This window comes from Lynx rufus, unplaced genomic scaffold (genome assembly GCF_022079265.1).
Source record: "Lynx rufus isolate CCGP_SWC_20201006 ecotype Redwood Valley unplaced genomic scaffold, mLynRuf1.p SCAF_2, whole genome shotgun sequence".
Taxonomy (NCBI): domain Eukaryota; kingdom Metazoa; phylum Chordata; class Mammalia; order Carnivora; family Felidae; genus Lynx; species Lynx rufus.
This window is the reverse complement of record NW_025814834.1, coordinates 202,209,399-202,225,682: the sequence shown is the minus strand read 5'-3', so window position 1 is coordinate 202,225,682 and position 16,284 is coordinate 202,209,399. Positions and strand designations below refer to the sequence as shown.

The 16,284-nt window shown below is 47.4% G+C and overlaps 1 protein-coding gene and 1 pseudogene across 1 annotated transcript in view; one reads left to right on the top strand and one right to left on the bottom strand.

The window, feature by feature from the left end:
- SLC9A1 (solute carrier family 9 member A1) overlaps window positions 1–4,698 on the bottom strand; it is a 48,157-nt gene extending 43,459 nt beyond the window's left edge. The window contains exon 1 of the mRNA XM_047083075.1: window positions 3,556–4,698. Coding sequence (XP_046939031.1) covers window positions 3,556–3,910 — 355 coding nt within the window. The 5' untranslated portion in view covers window positions 3,911–4,698. The remainder of the gene's footprint in view (window positions 1–3,555) is intronic.
- LOC124514384 (60S ribosomal protein L12-like) lies at window positions 4,502–8,458 on the top strand (annotated as a pseudogene).
- Window positions 8,459–16,284: the final 7,826 nt, after the last annotated feature.

The following is a 16,284-nucleotide window of genomic DNA, read 5'->3' as shown; positions in this document are numbered from 1 at the left end:
CGTCTTATTTTTACAGGATATCCAGGTGTGTGAAGTGGGCAATAGTGACCCCTACCTCCTCTATGCACAACTTGTTTAAGGAGGAAATGGCAGGATACACCTTGCAAAGACCAAAACCAAAAAAAATGTTATAACATGTGAAGAGACAAAGGAAGGCTTTTTTTTTTTTTTTTTTTTGTCTCTGGTCCAGAGACAAGATGAATACCTGCCTTATGGGCTCTCGGGCCTCTGCCAGGAGTTCCAGGTCAGGGATATGGGCAAACAAACGCAGGGGGTGCCAGTGGTGAGTTGTGTTACAGTGAGGCTTTCCCTTGGAAAAAGGCTAAACTGGGAGTCCGGTGAACCGAGGACAAAGTGGAATTCACACAGGGTCCAGATCACAAGGTGGGGAGGGGGCCAGCAGCAGACACAGCCTAAGGCTTCTTGGGGGTCATTCTCACAAGACTCCCAATTGTCTAAACTCCCCCCTGCCACACCACCAGCCCCTCCCTACCAAGGAAAAGTCAAGGATCCCTGACTGTTGGAAGGAGCAAAAAGGCCCAGAGACGGGCCAGATGTCACCCCCTGAGCCAGTTAGAAAAGAACCCAGAGGCATTACTCTAGAACTTCAGCGCTGGCCAATCCCACCCTCCCACAACCATCTCCAACGGGGTCTACTTGAGGCTCTGCTCAATGATCAGGGCAGGAAGGAGAACTGCACACAGCACTTTCTAATCTTAAAGGAGGGGTACCTTGCAAGGGAAGCAGCTGCCAGAGATGACAGAATGAGGGCTCCAACACAGCTCCTACCCACACTGCGGTGCTGGGAGAACAGGCAAGACCCCAGAATGAACTCCTAGGTGCTTGGGGATCTGGGCGTGCAGAGGGAGTGTGGCCTCGGCCCCCACCCCCGTCCCCTAAGTCAGTAGGTGCTATCTCCCCTCCCCCCAGGACCAGCCCGGGAGGCAGCTGAAGTGAAAAGAAGAACAGTGGGTAGGACACACCCAAAACCCTGAAACCTTAAGGAAGGACACCCAGTGGCAGCCTAGGGTTGAGAGATTTGTAATCCTCCAAGTTCACAGGAAGACGGCACGGCACATGGGTGGCTGAGGTAGGGATGCACTTGCCTTCGGTGGTTAAAATACCAACAGGGGCAGCTGCCACTCACTGAGTGCTTCCTGTAGGTACCCAGTTGACTGTACATGCATGAATTTATGTCACTGTCACATCAGCAGCACTATAACTAGGTACTATTACTTCCCCCATTTTTATATATGAGGAAACTGAAGCTCAGACAGGCTAAGTGGCAGAGTGGTGGAGACTTTATCTAACCGGAACTCTACCCTGCAAAGGGAAGGGGAAAAAATGGGCGCTCACTTTTGCCACCTGAACAGGGACCCTTGAGATCCTTTGGTCATTAATTCTCTCGACTCTCTTCCCCAGAATGGCCAGGTGCTAGGGCCCCTCTGTTTTCAGAACGCCCTTCCAAGCCAGAGACACAGACTTTTGGAACTGCAAACGCCCTCGGAGATCATATCCAGCCTCCTCGTTTTACAATGGGAAAACTGAGGCCCAAGGCAGAATGACGTGCCAGGGTTACCCGAGTCAGTGGAATGGCAGAAATGTCGGTCCTGGAAGGGGCCAAAGATCAGCTGACAGATGGGGAGGGATGACTGGCCCAAGGTCACAGAGGGAGATGGGATGAGAGGCCAAGTCCTAACTTTCTAGACTGATGCCCTTGCCATGGCATCATCTCTGTTCTCCAGCTGCTCAGGGTCCCTGGCACAGGTTCCGGTGGGGACAAAGCAGGCCAAGCCTGACCCCATTAAAAACAGATATCAGGCCTGCAGGGACAAACTCCTTACTGCCCTGAGTAGGATCTCTGTGGTCATACTGTCGTCCCAATAGAAGGCACTGAGACTGGCAGTGTGTGTACCAGCTCCCGGCGCCCTAACACAATGCCAGATGTCGTTGGGAGGTGAGGGAGATGGAGAGAGAAGGGCAATTTATAAACAGTGATTGTGATCAGGTCTCCTCCTGATCTTACACAGACAAATGACACATCATGGTCACCGGTTTCTTACAAAAAATGCAGACACTGGTTTCATGACTCAATTGATATGGTCACATTTAGAGATTCTTGCCAGTTTCATGGCTGGGCAAGACCTGCAGAAAAAGGCCCCAGCTTGTTCAAGGTCATGTTGTTGTCAGAATCAGTACACATAGCTCCTCTTGCCCAGTCCTTGACTTTTACCAGGAAGCTGGCTGCCATCAGGGCATAGGTGCTGGTGGCCCAGCTCCATATACAGGCCCTGCTACCGTCACAGCACCAAAGCTACACGCCAGCAACCGGATCTGTCAAAACAGAGTGTCCTCCTGCAGCACGTCCCAGAGCCTGCCTCACACAAGCCTGGCATCACCACTCAGCTCCTACACGCCCTTGGAAAAGCTGCAAGGCTTCCTACCAAGAGTCACCAACTCCCCAAACCCAAATCTGCAGCATCCCAGATCCTCATGCCTTCCACAGCTAGCTGAGGCTAAAAACTCAAAGGCAGCTTCCAAAGCCCCCCGGACACACACTTCCAGGGACTTCTGAGCTATGCAGGCTCTGGTGAATTCCATCAATCACCCAGCAGAAAAGAGTGTTCAGGCCTAGGAGGGAGGGAGCCCAGGGAGGGGAGGGAACAACTTTTCTAGTTCCTTCTCCCAAAAGGAACATTTCAAAGTCTCTTCAGACCAGAGCATCCCAAGCCAATCCACTTGTCCCTCTCCCACTTGGTTGAGTGGGTGGCCAGCATGACTGGCCAGCCCATACGGCACCTTGAGACACAGCCGGGTGCCAACCTGGAGGTGAGCAGGGGCCAGACCAGGCTTCAACCTCCTCCACTCCCCTTCCACCTCCAAAACAGACTTCAGAAATTTCCAGGGCCCCAGTCCCATAAACTGTATAAGGGATGGCATTCCTGGGCCGGAAACTGACTCAGGGGCTCCCAGCCAGCCTGGGCAGGCAGAGCTGACAGATAACATTCTGGGAAAAAGGGAAGGTGATACTATGGGGATCCCTCATGTTCCGCCACACTTCTAGGTCTCCAGCACACGGGTCCCCTGCTATACTTGAACTCCTCAGACAGGCCAAGTAGATATACACTCCATCCTGGAACGCCCTCCCATGAAGCATGTAATTGCACTGGTTGTTGTTGACAGAGCAGGCTGTGCCACTTGCTGGAAGACACTCGTCTGGCTCACACACAGCTAGGTGCCTGGCTCCCCTCGGGGTCTGGCCCAGCCAGAGGAGACCTGCAGGCCTGGAGCCCTTGCTCAAAGTACCCAGTACCAGAAGCATCCCATGCTCTAATCCTGCTTTCTCCCATGCACAAAGCTGGCTCCGATCTTGGGAAAGCTCAGACCACAGAGTTCAAGTTTGAGAAGAACAAAGATGGCTGGAGTGGTCCAGACCCTTATTGGATGGCTGGAGTGGTCCAGACCCTTATTCCCGGGCAGCCTCAAGTGGTAAGGATGGGACAAGAGGCTCACCAATTTGGTGTTATCAGAAGTGTCAGAGCAAACTGAACTTACCTATCTTCATGAGGCAGGCCAGCAGGATCCAGAGCGAGATCTCAAAGGGTGTGCGCACATGTGTGTAGTCGATGCCCAGGACTGGAAAGGCCTTTCGAGTCTTCATGCTGTGTTCAGTGACGGAATGATTAACAGGCCGGCTCTCGGGGGGAATCTCCGGTGGGGCGGTGGTGACATCCCCAATAGAGCGTTCCCGTGGTGGCTCGGAGCCTCGGATGGTGCTGGCAGTAGGACTGGGCTGGAGGCCATGGCTCCTGAGAACCGGTAGCAACCCCACCAAGGCTACCACCATGAGCAATGAAGGGAAGATTCGTGGGGGAGAGCGGCCACAGACGCCCGACCACAGAGGCATCATGCTGATCCCTTGGCTCAGCAGGCCTTGACTGTCAGCAAAGTGAGAGTAAGACCTGGGACATAGGTAGCAAGGGGTCAGCAGGTAGGAGACAGTCTGGGGCAGTTCCTAGGAAAAGTTCATGTTTTAGAGAGGTAATTGTGTGGAAGCAGATCTCTGGGAATGGAGGGAGGCTGGGTTTGCAATGGAGAACTCCAAACTGGGGAAAGGGGACAAGGACCCAGAAAGGACCACAGGAAGAGACTAAAAGGTCTGGAACTCCAGGCCTGGAAAAAGGGGTGGGGGAAGAGACTGCACCCTAGAGACAGAGGAAGGGACAGGATAGGCTGGACCCCAGGCAAGGAAAAGGAGGAGGGAAGGCTGGGACCCTTGGCTGAGGAAAGTGACTGAGGAGCTGGGACTCAGCTAAGGGAAGGGGCAGGGAGCCCGAGCTAAAGGAAGGGGAACGAAAGGGGTGGGAGCCAATCCAGGAAAAGAAGAGAGGGGGCTGGGAGCCCAGCCTGCGAGGAAGGAGTGAAGCCGGAAAGCGGCCCGGAGCTTCCCCACCCAGAGAAGGGCCGGGGTGCAGGCGCGCCGGGCTGAAATTCCGGGGAAATGGAGGGAGGCGGAAGGCGGAGGCAGGCGGCCTGGCAGGAGGACACCTCGGCGCGGGCTGGGGGCGGCTCGCGGTGGGCCGGCAGCAACACACCCCTCCTTGCGGCCCCGGCGCAGCGCGGCGCTCCGCCCCGGCCCAGCTTCAGGTCCGCCGCGTCCAGTTCCAATGACAGCTCCAGCCCCGGCCCCAGCCCCGGCGGCGGTGCACTGATGCCTCACTAAGCCCGGGGCTGCAATTTATAGGCACCAGCGAGCAGCCAGCGCAGCAGGCTAGAGAGACCTGTCAGCGCCCGCTCGTCGCAGCGACCCCTGTCGCCAAGGGAAGGAAGTACGCGTAAGAAGAGGAAGAGTCAGAAATGGCAAAAAAGGGACTGAAGAGAAAGTCTAACTAACAGGGGTGAAATGCTTTACCATTTGCAAAATGCTTTCACATGACATCTGCAGTCTCATGAAGAGTTCCTAACAGTCTTGTGAAGGATATATTATTACCTTATGTATTTAGTTATTATATAACCTTGAGCAAGTTACTTAACTTCTCGGTTCCCTAGCTTTCTCATCTGTAAAGTGGAAATAGTAGCAGTACCTATTTTGGAGGGATGCCATGATGACTAAATGAGATAATCTACATGAAGTATTTAGAATACAGCCCAGCATAGAGAACCATTATTATTATTTTTTTTTTCAACGTTTATTTATTTTTGGGACAGAGAGAGACAGAGCATGAACGGGGGAGGGACAGAGAGAGAGGGAGACACAGAATCGGAAACAGGCTCCAGGCTCCGAGCCATCAGCCCAGAGCCCGACGCGGGGCTCGAACTCACGGACCGCGAGATCGTGACCTGGCTGAAGTCGGACGCTTAACCGACTGCGCCACCCAGGCGCCCCGAGAACCATTATTATGATTCCAGCTTTGCAGATCAGAAAACTTAGTTAGTATATAGTTACATTCATTTGCTAGGGCTGCTGTAACAAAGTACCACAAACTGTGTGGCTTAAAGAACAGAAATTTGGGGTGCCTGAGTGGCTCAGTCGGTTAAGGGTCTGACTCTTGATTTTGGCTTAGGTCATGATCTCATAGTTTGTGAGATTGAGCCCCAAATTGGGCTCTGAGCTGAGTGTGGAGCCTATTTGGGATTTTTCTCTCTGCTCCCCACCCCCTCAAAATAAAATAAATAAAACATTCTTAAAAAATAAAGAGGGACGCTTGAGTGACTCAGTCAGTTAAGCATCCTTACTTCGGCTCAGGTCATGATCTCCTGGTTCATGGGTTCGAGCCCCACTTTGGGCTCTCTGCTGTCAGCACAGAGCCCGTTTGGGATTCTCTGTCCCCCTCTCTCTCTGCTCTTCCCCAGCTCTCTCTCTCTCAAGAATAAATAACATTGTTTAAAAAAAATAAAGAACAGAAATTTGTCTCATACTCTGGAGACTAGAGGTCTAAAATCAAGGTGTCAGCTGAGTTGTTTTTCTCTGGGGCTGTGAGGGAGAATCAGTTCCTTGCCACTTTCCTAGCTTGTTTGTTGACAGTCTTTGGTGTTCGTTGATTGTGGCACCACAAATCCAGTCTTCACATGGTGATCTCCTTGGGTCTCTGTCTTTGGGTCTAAATTTCCTTTTTTGTTTTTTTATTTATTTTGAGAGAAAGGCAGAGAGAGAGGGAAACAAAATCCCAAGCAGGCTCTGCTCTGTCAGTGTAGAGCCTGATGCGGGGCTTGAATCCACGAACCACGAGATCATGACCTGAGCAGAAATCAAGAGTCAGCTGCTCAACCGACTGAGCCACCTAAGGGGAATCAGCCCCCAAATTTCCCCTTTTTACAAGGCCCACCAGTCAGATGGATGGGAGCCCACCTTAATGACTTCATCTTAACTTGATCATCTTCAATAATCCTATTTCCAAATACATTCACAGGTACTGAGGGTTAGAATTTCAACATCTTTTGTGAGGGTACAATTCAACCCACAGCAGTAGTGGAACTGAGATTTGAATGTATGGTGTCCATTGGAACTGGTAAGATTCAAGAGGTCATGGCTGTACACAGGAATCGTTGGAAAGCTTAGAGCAGCACCTAGCAACACCACATATATTTATCATTATCTTTCTTTGTGTGTCCTGAGGGCCTCAGATGTAGACTTTTGGTGTTAAGACTACATGAAGTTACACATTCAGTCACAAAGAATCATTGGTAGTCTAGAAGGAAGGCCTTCACATCTGCAAAATTGGTTCCATCATGAGACCACCCCACCTATATACTGTGCTATGAATTTAAGACTTTCAGATAAATCATATCACTGTGTATTATGCATGTTAAAAGCATGATCTTATTAGAGCTAAATATTAAATATACTGTAATATTCATAACTCTGTTTTAGCAAGTCCTCGGTTTTTAACCATTCAAGGCCCATACTTCTCTTGACTCAGAGAGTCACATTTGGGCAGACCCTTCCCCCTGCAGATCTAGGGCAGTCTCAGGATGCTTGGATCCTGGGTGGCATCTCCCCCTGCCTAGACCATGTCTGCTCCTCTGTCCCCTCATTGAATCTTTTCACTAAAAGTGATGGGAATTTTACAGAATTGCTGTAGCTACGACATCAACAGATATGTGGCAAATAATGTGTGGTATTAGGAAAGAATATGCTGGGTCACTTAATAGTTGTACGTCATGACCAGGTCACATTTTGTTTCTGTCACTCAGTTTGTTCATGTGTATAAGAGGTGGGTGGGGTGAGGGGGCACCCTGGCTGGCTCATTCAGTAGAACATGTGACTCTAGATCTCAGGGTCATGAGTTCAAGCCCCACATTGGACGTAGAGTTCACATTTTTAAAAAGTGGTGGGGGGTGCCTGGATGGCTCTATAAGTTAAGCATCTGACTCATGGTTTTGGCTCAGGTCATAATCTCACAGTTGTGAGATTGAGCCCCTCATCAGGCTCTGAGCTGGGCATAGAGCAATTAAGATTCTCTCGCTCCCTCTCCCTCTGCCCTTCCTCTATGCACATGCTCTCTCTCTCTCTCTCTCTCTCTCAAAAAAAAAAAAAAAAAAAGAGGTGGGTACCACCATAATACAGACATGCCTCAGAGATGTTGCAAGTTCATTTCCAGACCACTGCAATAAAGTGAATATTACAGTAAAGCAAGTCAGATAGACTTTTTTGTTTCCCAGTACATACCAAAGTTATATTTATAGTATAGTGCAGTCTAGTAAGTGTGCAATAGCATTATATCTAAAAAAAAAAAAAAACAACATTGTGCCTACCTTTTTTTTTTTTTTAAAGTAAGTTAGTTCTACACCTAATGTGGGGCTTGAACTCACAACCTGACATCAAAAGTCACATGTTCTACTGACTGAGCCAGCCAGGCCCCCCTGTGCATAACTTTATTAAAAAATACTTTATGGTTTTTTTGGCCTTCACCTTGCAGGAGGTGAAGGTGCAACTATCTTTGGTCATCTCGAGTCCGGATTAATCCAACACCAGGTGCCTCCGCCATGCAACTCAGTTCAACCCCAACAAGATCAAAGTCATATACCTGAGGTGCACCATTGGGGAAGTTGTCTGCCCTGGACCTGTCGGCCCCCTAGGTCTATCTCCAGAAAAGGTTGGTGATGACATTGCCAAGGCAACCAGTGATCGGAAGGGTGTGAGGATTACAGTGAAACTGACCATTCAGAACAGACAGGCCCAGATTGAAGAGCTACCTTCTGCCTCGGCCCTAATTATCAAAGCCCTCAGGGAACCACCAAGAGACAGAAAGAAGCAGAAAAACATTAAACACAGTGGAAATATCACTTTTGATGAGATTGTCAACACTGGCCGTCATATGCAGCACAGATCTTTAGCCAGAGAACTCTCTGGAACCATTAAAGAGATCCTGGGACTGCCCAATCTGTGGGCTGCAATGTTGATGGCTGCCACCCTGATGACGTCAATAGTGGTGCAGTGGAATGCCCAGCTCGTTAAGAACTTAAGAACTACGAACGAAAATAATTCAATAAAGGATTATTTGGGACTTGTGGCTGGCTCAGTCGGTAGAACAATATGACTCTTGATCTCAGGGTCATGAGTTTGAGCCCCACGTGGGGTGTAGAGATTACTTAAAAAAAAAAGTAAGTTAAATAACGTATTTTTTTTAAAAAGGAGTATTTGAAAACCCAAAAAAGGAAACTTGATAGCTAAAAAATGCTAACCATTATCTGAGTTTTCAGCAAGTCATAATCTTTTTGCTGGTAGAGGGTCTGACCTTGATGTTAATGGCTGCTGACTGATGTTAGTAGGTGCTGAAGGCTGGGGTGGCTGGGGCAATTTCTTAAAATAAGACAACAATGAAGTTTGCTGCATCAGTTGACTCTTCCCTTCACAAATGATTTCTCTGCTATGCTGTTTGATAGCATGTTACTCACAGTAGAACTTCTTTCAAAGTTGGACACAATCCTCTCAAACCCTGCCATTGTTTTATCAACTCAGTTTATGTAATGTTCCAAAGCCTTTGTTGTCATTTCAACAATCTTCACAGCATCTTCACCAGAAGGAGATTCCATTTCAAGAAACTACTTTTTTACTCATCTATAAGAAAACGATCTTTCATCCATTCAAGCTTTATCATGAGATCGCAGCCATTCAGTCCCATCTCAAGCCTCCACTTCTCATTCTAGTTCTCTTGCTGTTTCTACCCCATCTGCAGTTACTTCCTCCAGTGAAGTCTTGAACCTCACAAGTCATCCATGAGGGTGAGAATCAACTTTCTCCAAACTCCTGTTTTAATGTTGATATTTGGACCCCTTCCCATGAATCACAAATGTTCTTAATGGCATCTAGCATGGTGAATCCTTTCCAGAAGGTTTTCAATTTACTTTGCCCAGACCCATCAGTGGAATCACTATCTAAAGCAGCTGTAGCCATGTGAAACGTATTTTTTAAGTGTCTTTCTGTTTTTTAATTTTTTTAATGTTTATTTATTTTTGAGAGAGAGAAAGAGAGAGAGAGCATGAGCAGGGGAGGGGCAGAGAGAAGGGGAGACATAAAATCTGAAGCAGGCTCCAGGCTCTGGGCCATCAGCACAGAGCCCACTGCAGGGCTCGAACTCACGTGCTGTGAGATCATGACCTGAGCCGAAGTTGGACGCTTAACCAACTGAACCACCCAGGCGCCCTCAAATGTCTTTCTTAAATAATAAGACTCAAAAGTCAAAGTGGCTCCCGGATTCATGGGCTGTGGAATGGACATTGTATCAGCAGACATGAAAACAACATTCATCTCAATGTACATCTCCATCAGAGCTCATGAGTGACCAGGTGCATTGTCAATGAGCCATAATGTTTTGAAACGAATCCTTTTTTCTGAGCAGCAGGTCTCAGTAGTGGACTTAAAACACTCACTAAATCATGTTGTAAACAGATGTGCTGACCTCCAGGCTTTGTTGTTCCACTGATTGACCATGGGCAGAGTAGATTTAGTATAATTCTTACGGACCCTAAGATTTTCAGAACAGTAAATAAGCATTGGCTTCAACTTAAAGTCACCAGCTGCATTAGCCCCTAAGAAGACAGTTGGCCTGTCCTCTGAAGCTTTGAAGCCAGGCATCAAGTTCTCCCCAGCTATAAAAGTCCTGGATGCCATCTTCTTCCAGCAGAGGGCTGTTTCTTCTCCATTGAGAATGTGTTGCTTAGTGGAGCCACCTTCATGAGTTATCATAGCTAGATCTCCTGGAGAACTTGCTGCAGCTTCTACATCAGCACTTGCTGCTTCACCTTGTACTTCTATGTTCCGAAGATGGCTTCTTTCCCTAAACCTCATGAACCAACCTCTGCCAGCGTCAGACTTTTCTTCTGCAGCTTCCTCCCCTCTTTCAGCCTTCACTGAATTGAAGAGAGTCAGGGCCTTGCTCTGGATTAGGCTTTGGCTTAAGGGAATGTTGTGGCAGGTTTGATCTTCTAGCCAGACCACTCAGACTTTCTCCATATCAGCATTAATGCTATTTCACTTTCTTATCATTTTGTGTGTTCACTGGAATAGCACTTTTAATTTCTTTCAAGAACTTTACCTTTGCATTCACAACTTGGCTAACTGGCACGAGAGGCTGAGCTCATGGCCTATCCTGGCTTTCGATGTGCCTTCCTCACTAAGCTTAATCATTTCAAGCTTTTGATTTAAAGTGAATGAGGTGTGGGTGCAAGGTGGCTCAGTCAGTTATGTGTCCGACTTCGGTTCAGGTCATGATCTCAAGGTCCATGAGTTCGAGCCCCGCATGGGGCTTTGTGCTGACAGCTCAGAGCCTGGAATCTGCTTCGGATTCTGTGTCTCCCTCTCTCTCTGCCCCTCCCCGATCATGCTCTGTCTCTGTCTCAAAAATAAACATTAAAAAATTTTTTTTTAAATATATAAAAATAAAGTGAATGAAGTGTGTCTCCCTTTCATTTTAACACGTAGAGGCCACTGTAGGGTTATTAATTGGCCTAATTTCAATATTGCTGTATCTCAGGGAAAAAGGGGGCCCAAGGAAAGGGAGAGAGATGGAGTGGGGCAGTCAAAACACACACATTTATCATTTAAATTTGCCATCCTATACAGGTGCAGTGCATGCCTCCCCAAAACAATTATAATAGTAATATCAAAGATCACTGATCATAGATCACTATAACGAAGCTAATAATGAAGAAGTCTGAAATATTGTGAGAATTACCAAAATGTGACACAGGGACATAGAGTGAGCAAATGCTGTTAGAAAAAATGGCACCAATAAACTTGCTCAATGCAGAGTTGCCACAAACCTTCAATTTGTAAAAAATGCAACATCCACAAAGCGCAATAAAATGAGGTATGCCTGCACCTGCCTTGCAAGGTTATAGTGAGGATTAAATGACTGGAATATCTCAATCTCTGTTCCTGGCAAATAGTTAGCACTCAGTACCTGTTTATGTCTTTCCTTTGTTATGTAATCTCACACCCCTGCAAGGTTCTTTTTTCCACTCTCCCTTCACTTGCACCACTCCAACCACACTCCCTCTTGGTTATTTCTCAGACACTGTCAGTCACACTTCTGCCTCAGGGCCTTAAGCGTTTGCTGTGTCTTCTGCCTGGAACACACTTCCCCAGATATCCACTTGGCTCACTCCCTCACATCCCTCAAGCCTTCCCATAAATCTCCCTTCTGCACATGGCCTACTGCCTGATAACTCTATTTAGTAGGGATGCTTTCCCTGCCCAACCACCACCACTACCCCCCAGTCTCAGCCCTTACTCTGCTCCTTTTTTCCCCCATAGCACATTCTCCCATACGGTCTAATTTACCTATCTGCTATATTTATTGTTTATTGCCATTTCCCCCCCCACGGGATGTCAGCTCCAGGCAGGAGAACCCTAATGAGTGAGTGAATGAATGAAAGAATGAATGCATGACAGGATATATTATTTGCACAAGGCTCTGGGGCACCTGAGTGGCTCAGTTGGTTAAGTGGCCGACTTCGGCTCAGGTCATGACCTCACTGTTTGTGAGTTCAAGTCCCGCGGGGGGGGGGGGGGGGGGGGGGGCTCTGTGCTGACAGCTTGGAACCTGGAGCCTGCTTCAGATTCTGTGTCTGCCTCTCTCTCTGCTCCTCCCCCACTAACGCTCTGTCTCTGTCTCTCAAAAATAAATAAACATAAAAAAAAATTTTTTTTAATTAAAAAAAAAGAAAATCAAGGCTCCAAGAGGAGAGCTGTTTGTGCCCAGCAAGCTGGGGGGGAAAAGGGGCCAGGTGTGGATCCAAGTCTGTCTAACAACTGAATCATAAGCTTATCTCTAGGCTGATAGCCAGTGTGAAAGCACACACACACCCTGGGCAACTAGAAGAGAGTTGGAAGGAAGGCCAGGAATTAGAACTTGGAATTCAGCGAGGGAGCTTTTAAGCTAATTCATCATAATTCACTCAATAAACATTTAGTACCTACTATGTGCAAGTCCCTGTGTTTCCTGCAATGGGAGCTTGATGATGAAGCTGATAAACACCTGTCGGTGAACTTGATAGTCACATCCACTCCCCCCCTGGACATCCCATGGGCACTTCCATCTCCAGGTACAAAACACAGCCTCCCATCGTCCCCTGAACTTGCTGACGCTCCGTGTTCCACATACAGATTGCTTGGCCCTGCTGGACAGGTTAGAATTTAGCAGGCTGGAAGGGAAGGGTCCAGGGCTGGAAATTTTATTAAGTGTTTCGGGAGGTTTTGAAGCCAATGGTCCCATCCTCACTCTGGAAAACTCCCGCCTGATCCACTAAAGTAGACTTTGTATCACTCCCACTTCCAATCTGCTGTACACAAGCTGGCCACACCCACAGCTTTCAGGGAGAACTTTCTGAGCCGTGGTCATCCTCTGTTTAGACAGCTGGATACCCCCATTCTCGGCATGGCACACAAGGTTCTTCATACGTTCGGGCCCATAAACTTTTTTCCCCCTAGTGAGTTATAAGACAATTTGAAATTATAAAGATAATATAACAAACACCAAAATTTTCACTTCTCTGAATTACCAGCTGTTAGTTTCTTTTAAAAAAAATTTTTTTAATGTTTATTTATTTTTGAGAGAGAGACAGACAGACAGACAGAGCACAAGGGAGGGAGGGGCAAGAGAGAGAGGGAGACACAGAATCCAAAGCAGGCTCTAGGCTCTGAGCTGTCAGCACAGAACCCGATGGGGGTGTTTGAACCCACGAACCATGAGATCATGTCCTGAGCCAAAGTCAGATGCTCAATTGACTGTGTATACACATATATACATATATATACATCTATAACAGATATCTGTACTATTTTATCAAATCTTAAAAAGTCTCTGAGTTTTTATTGACATCAACCTCTCTCATGAATGTTATATACATCAACTTCTATCAATGACAGGCAACTTCTACTGTGGGGTAATGTATTATTTTGACACTTGAACACACACATCTCTGTAGCCCACACACCCTCCAGCTACTGCCACGAGCAAGAGAGCTGTCTATACTGTCTGCATCATCTCACCTCCCATTCTCCCCAGTCCAGTCCAGTTAGGTTTTCACCCCCATGCGCCATACCCAAACGCTCTTGTCAATGTAACTAATGGCCTCTGTTGGAGAGGAAAAAAATCTCTCCCTCCACCCCTCTTAGGTTCTCCAGCTGGGGCCCTGTAAATGAGACTGGCCAAAGACAGGTTAATAAAGGAAAAGCGAACAGTAGTTCCCGAACACATGGATCACGTACCCAGCAATGAGAGACTCAAAGGTTTAGTTAGAGCTTGGGCTTATATATCATCTTAGCAAAGGACAATACATTTTTAGGGAAGTGACAAGACAATGGAAAAGAACCTGTCTCCAGGGGCAGCAAATTGTAGGAAGGCAAACATATGGGAAACTAACGATAGGGAAAGGTTCATTAGTGATGTTTGTTATACAGACTCCTCTGGTGCTATCTCCAGGCTAAGGGTCTAAGGCTGTCTCGGGGATTAACTCTTGTCCTTCCTGGTAGAGAAGGAGCAGGGAGACGTTTGGAAATCTGTGTCCTCCTTTCATCCAAAGAGGGGGAGGGCAGAGAGCCTTCCTTGCATCTGCTTCTTCTCAGTTAACTTCAGGTCAAAATAATCCTTTTGGGGCACCTGGTTGTCCCAGTCAGTTCAGTGTCCCACTTCGGCTCAGGTCATGATCTCATGGCTGTGAGCTCAAGCCCCTCGTTGTGCTCTGTGCTGACAGCCCAGAGCCCGGAGCCGGCTTTGCATTCTGTCTCTGACTCTCTCTGCCCCTCCCCCACTTGCACTGTGTCTCTCTTTCTCTCTCTCAAAAAAAATGAATACATATTTAAAAAAAAAAAAAAAACCTTTTACCGAAGTGATATCTTTTGGGGAGGCCTACTCTTCCCCTCCACACTTCCACGTTGCTCAAACAGCCACTCCTCAATTCTCTTCTTGGTTTACCTATAAGAGCCTTCAATGCTTGTGATCACTTGTTCCTTCTTGAACTCATTTCTTCAATTAGCTGATGAAACTCTGCTCTCTCCTGGTCCCCCCACCCCCACCCCTGCCCTTCCTCCTCCGCCCCACTGGCCTTTTGGTCTTGTTGCTGAATCCTCCCCTTCTCCACTCTCTCCTCCTCAGCCTCCGGCACAGAGTCTGCATATCCTGGGGCCCCAGGGCTTGGTTCCCACCTTTGCACTGCTCTGCATTGATACTCATTTCTCTGGTGATCTCACCCTTTCTTGAGGTTTCGAATAACATCTAAGTACATATCATACACAGATTTTTATCTCGTCTGATCTAAACTCCAGGCTACGGTGTCCAACTGAATACTCCACATGTCCACCTGGTTGTTGGATGGAAACCTCAAACTCAGCACGTCCAAAAGGGAATTTCAGGCCTTCTCCCCACCACCTTGGCCCCAAGCCTGCTTTCCACACTGTCTTCCCCATCCAGGGAACAGTCCCTCCATCTTTCCCCTTACTCAGGCCAAAAACCTAAGTCATCCGTTCTTTCTTTCATGTCAATCCTCAGTCAAACTTCACTAGTGAACCTTTTTCATGTCAATACTGCCAGTTAGATCTGCAAAATATGTTCAGGACCCAAGCACTCCTTAGCACCTCCACCGCCATCACTCTGGACCAAACCACGACCATTTCCTGCCCAAGTTATTACAAAAGCCCTTGAGCAGTCTCATCTCAACAAGGCAACCAGAGGGAGCCCTCTAAAGCCCAAGTCATATGCTGCCTCCCTCTGCTCAGGACCTTCCAAAGTCCTCATTATGATTTCTAAGACCCCCCATCCAATGTAGCCCCCACATCTCTCTGGCCTCATTTCCCCTTCTTCTCTCTGCTCTAGCCCTCCTGGCTTCCTTGCTATTTATTTTTCAAACACTCCATCCAGGTTTAATGGACATTGAAGTTGGTCTAATTTTATGGTATTGTGAACAATGCCATGCCATATCAATTGCCCTGACACATGCGTCTTGGTGCACATGCTTAAGAATTCCTCTCCCTAAGGGCTCCTGAATGGTTCAGTCATGAAGTGTCTGACTTTGGCTCAGGTCATGATCTCTCAGTTTGTGAGTTCAAGTCCCACATCGGGGGAGCTCGAGCCCCGCTTCAGGTGAGCACAAGCCCTGCTTCGGGTGACCCCCACTTCTCTCTCTCTCTCTCTCTCTCTCTGACCTTTGCTCACTTGTGCCCTCTCTCTCTCTCTCTCAAAAAAAAAAAAAAAAAAGAATTCCTCTCCTATATACTTGAAAATGATTTCTGGATTGTAGGGTTTGTATATTCTCTGCTTTGCTAGACAAAAGTGTTTTCCTAACGTATCTTTTTTTCTTTAATCTCTACACCCAATGTGGGGTTCAAACTCACAACCTTGAGATCAAGAGTCACATGCTCTACTGACTGAGCCAGCCAGGCACCCCTTCCTAAGGCATCTTTTGCCCTCCCACCTGTAAGTATAAGAGACCCAACTTTCCCATATCTTCCTCAATACTTGTTTGAGTCAGACTTTCTATCCTTTGTTAATTTGACGGGTATAAAATAGTGTCTCAGCATTTTTTTAAATAAACTTTTTACATTGGAATATCTTTAAATCAAAAGAGAAGTTGCAAACAAGTCAAGAGAATTCCCACATACCCCTCACTCAAGTTCCCCTAATATTAACATTTTATATTACCATGACAGATTTGTCAAAACTAAGAAACCAACATTGGCTTATTACTTGTTTTTTTTTTTTTCAAAGCAATCTCTATATCCAATGTGAGGCTCAAACTCACAACCCTGTGATCAAGAGTCACATGCTCTACCGACTGAGCCAG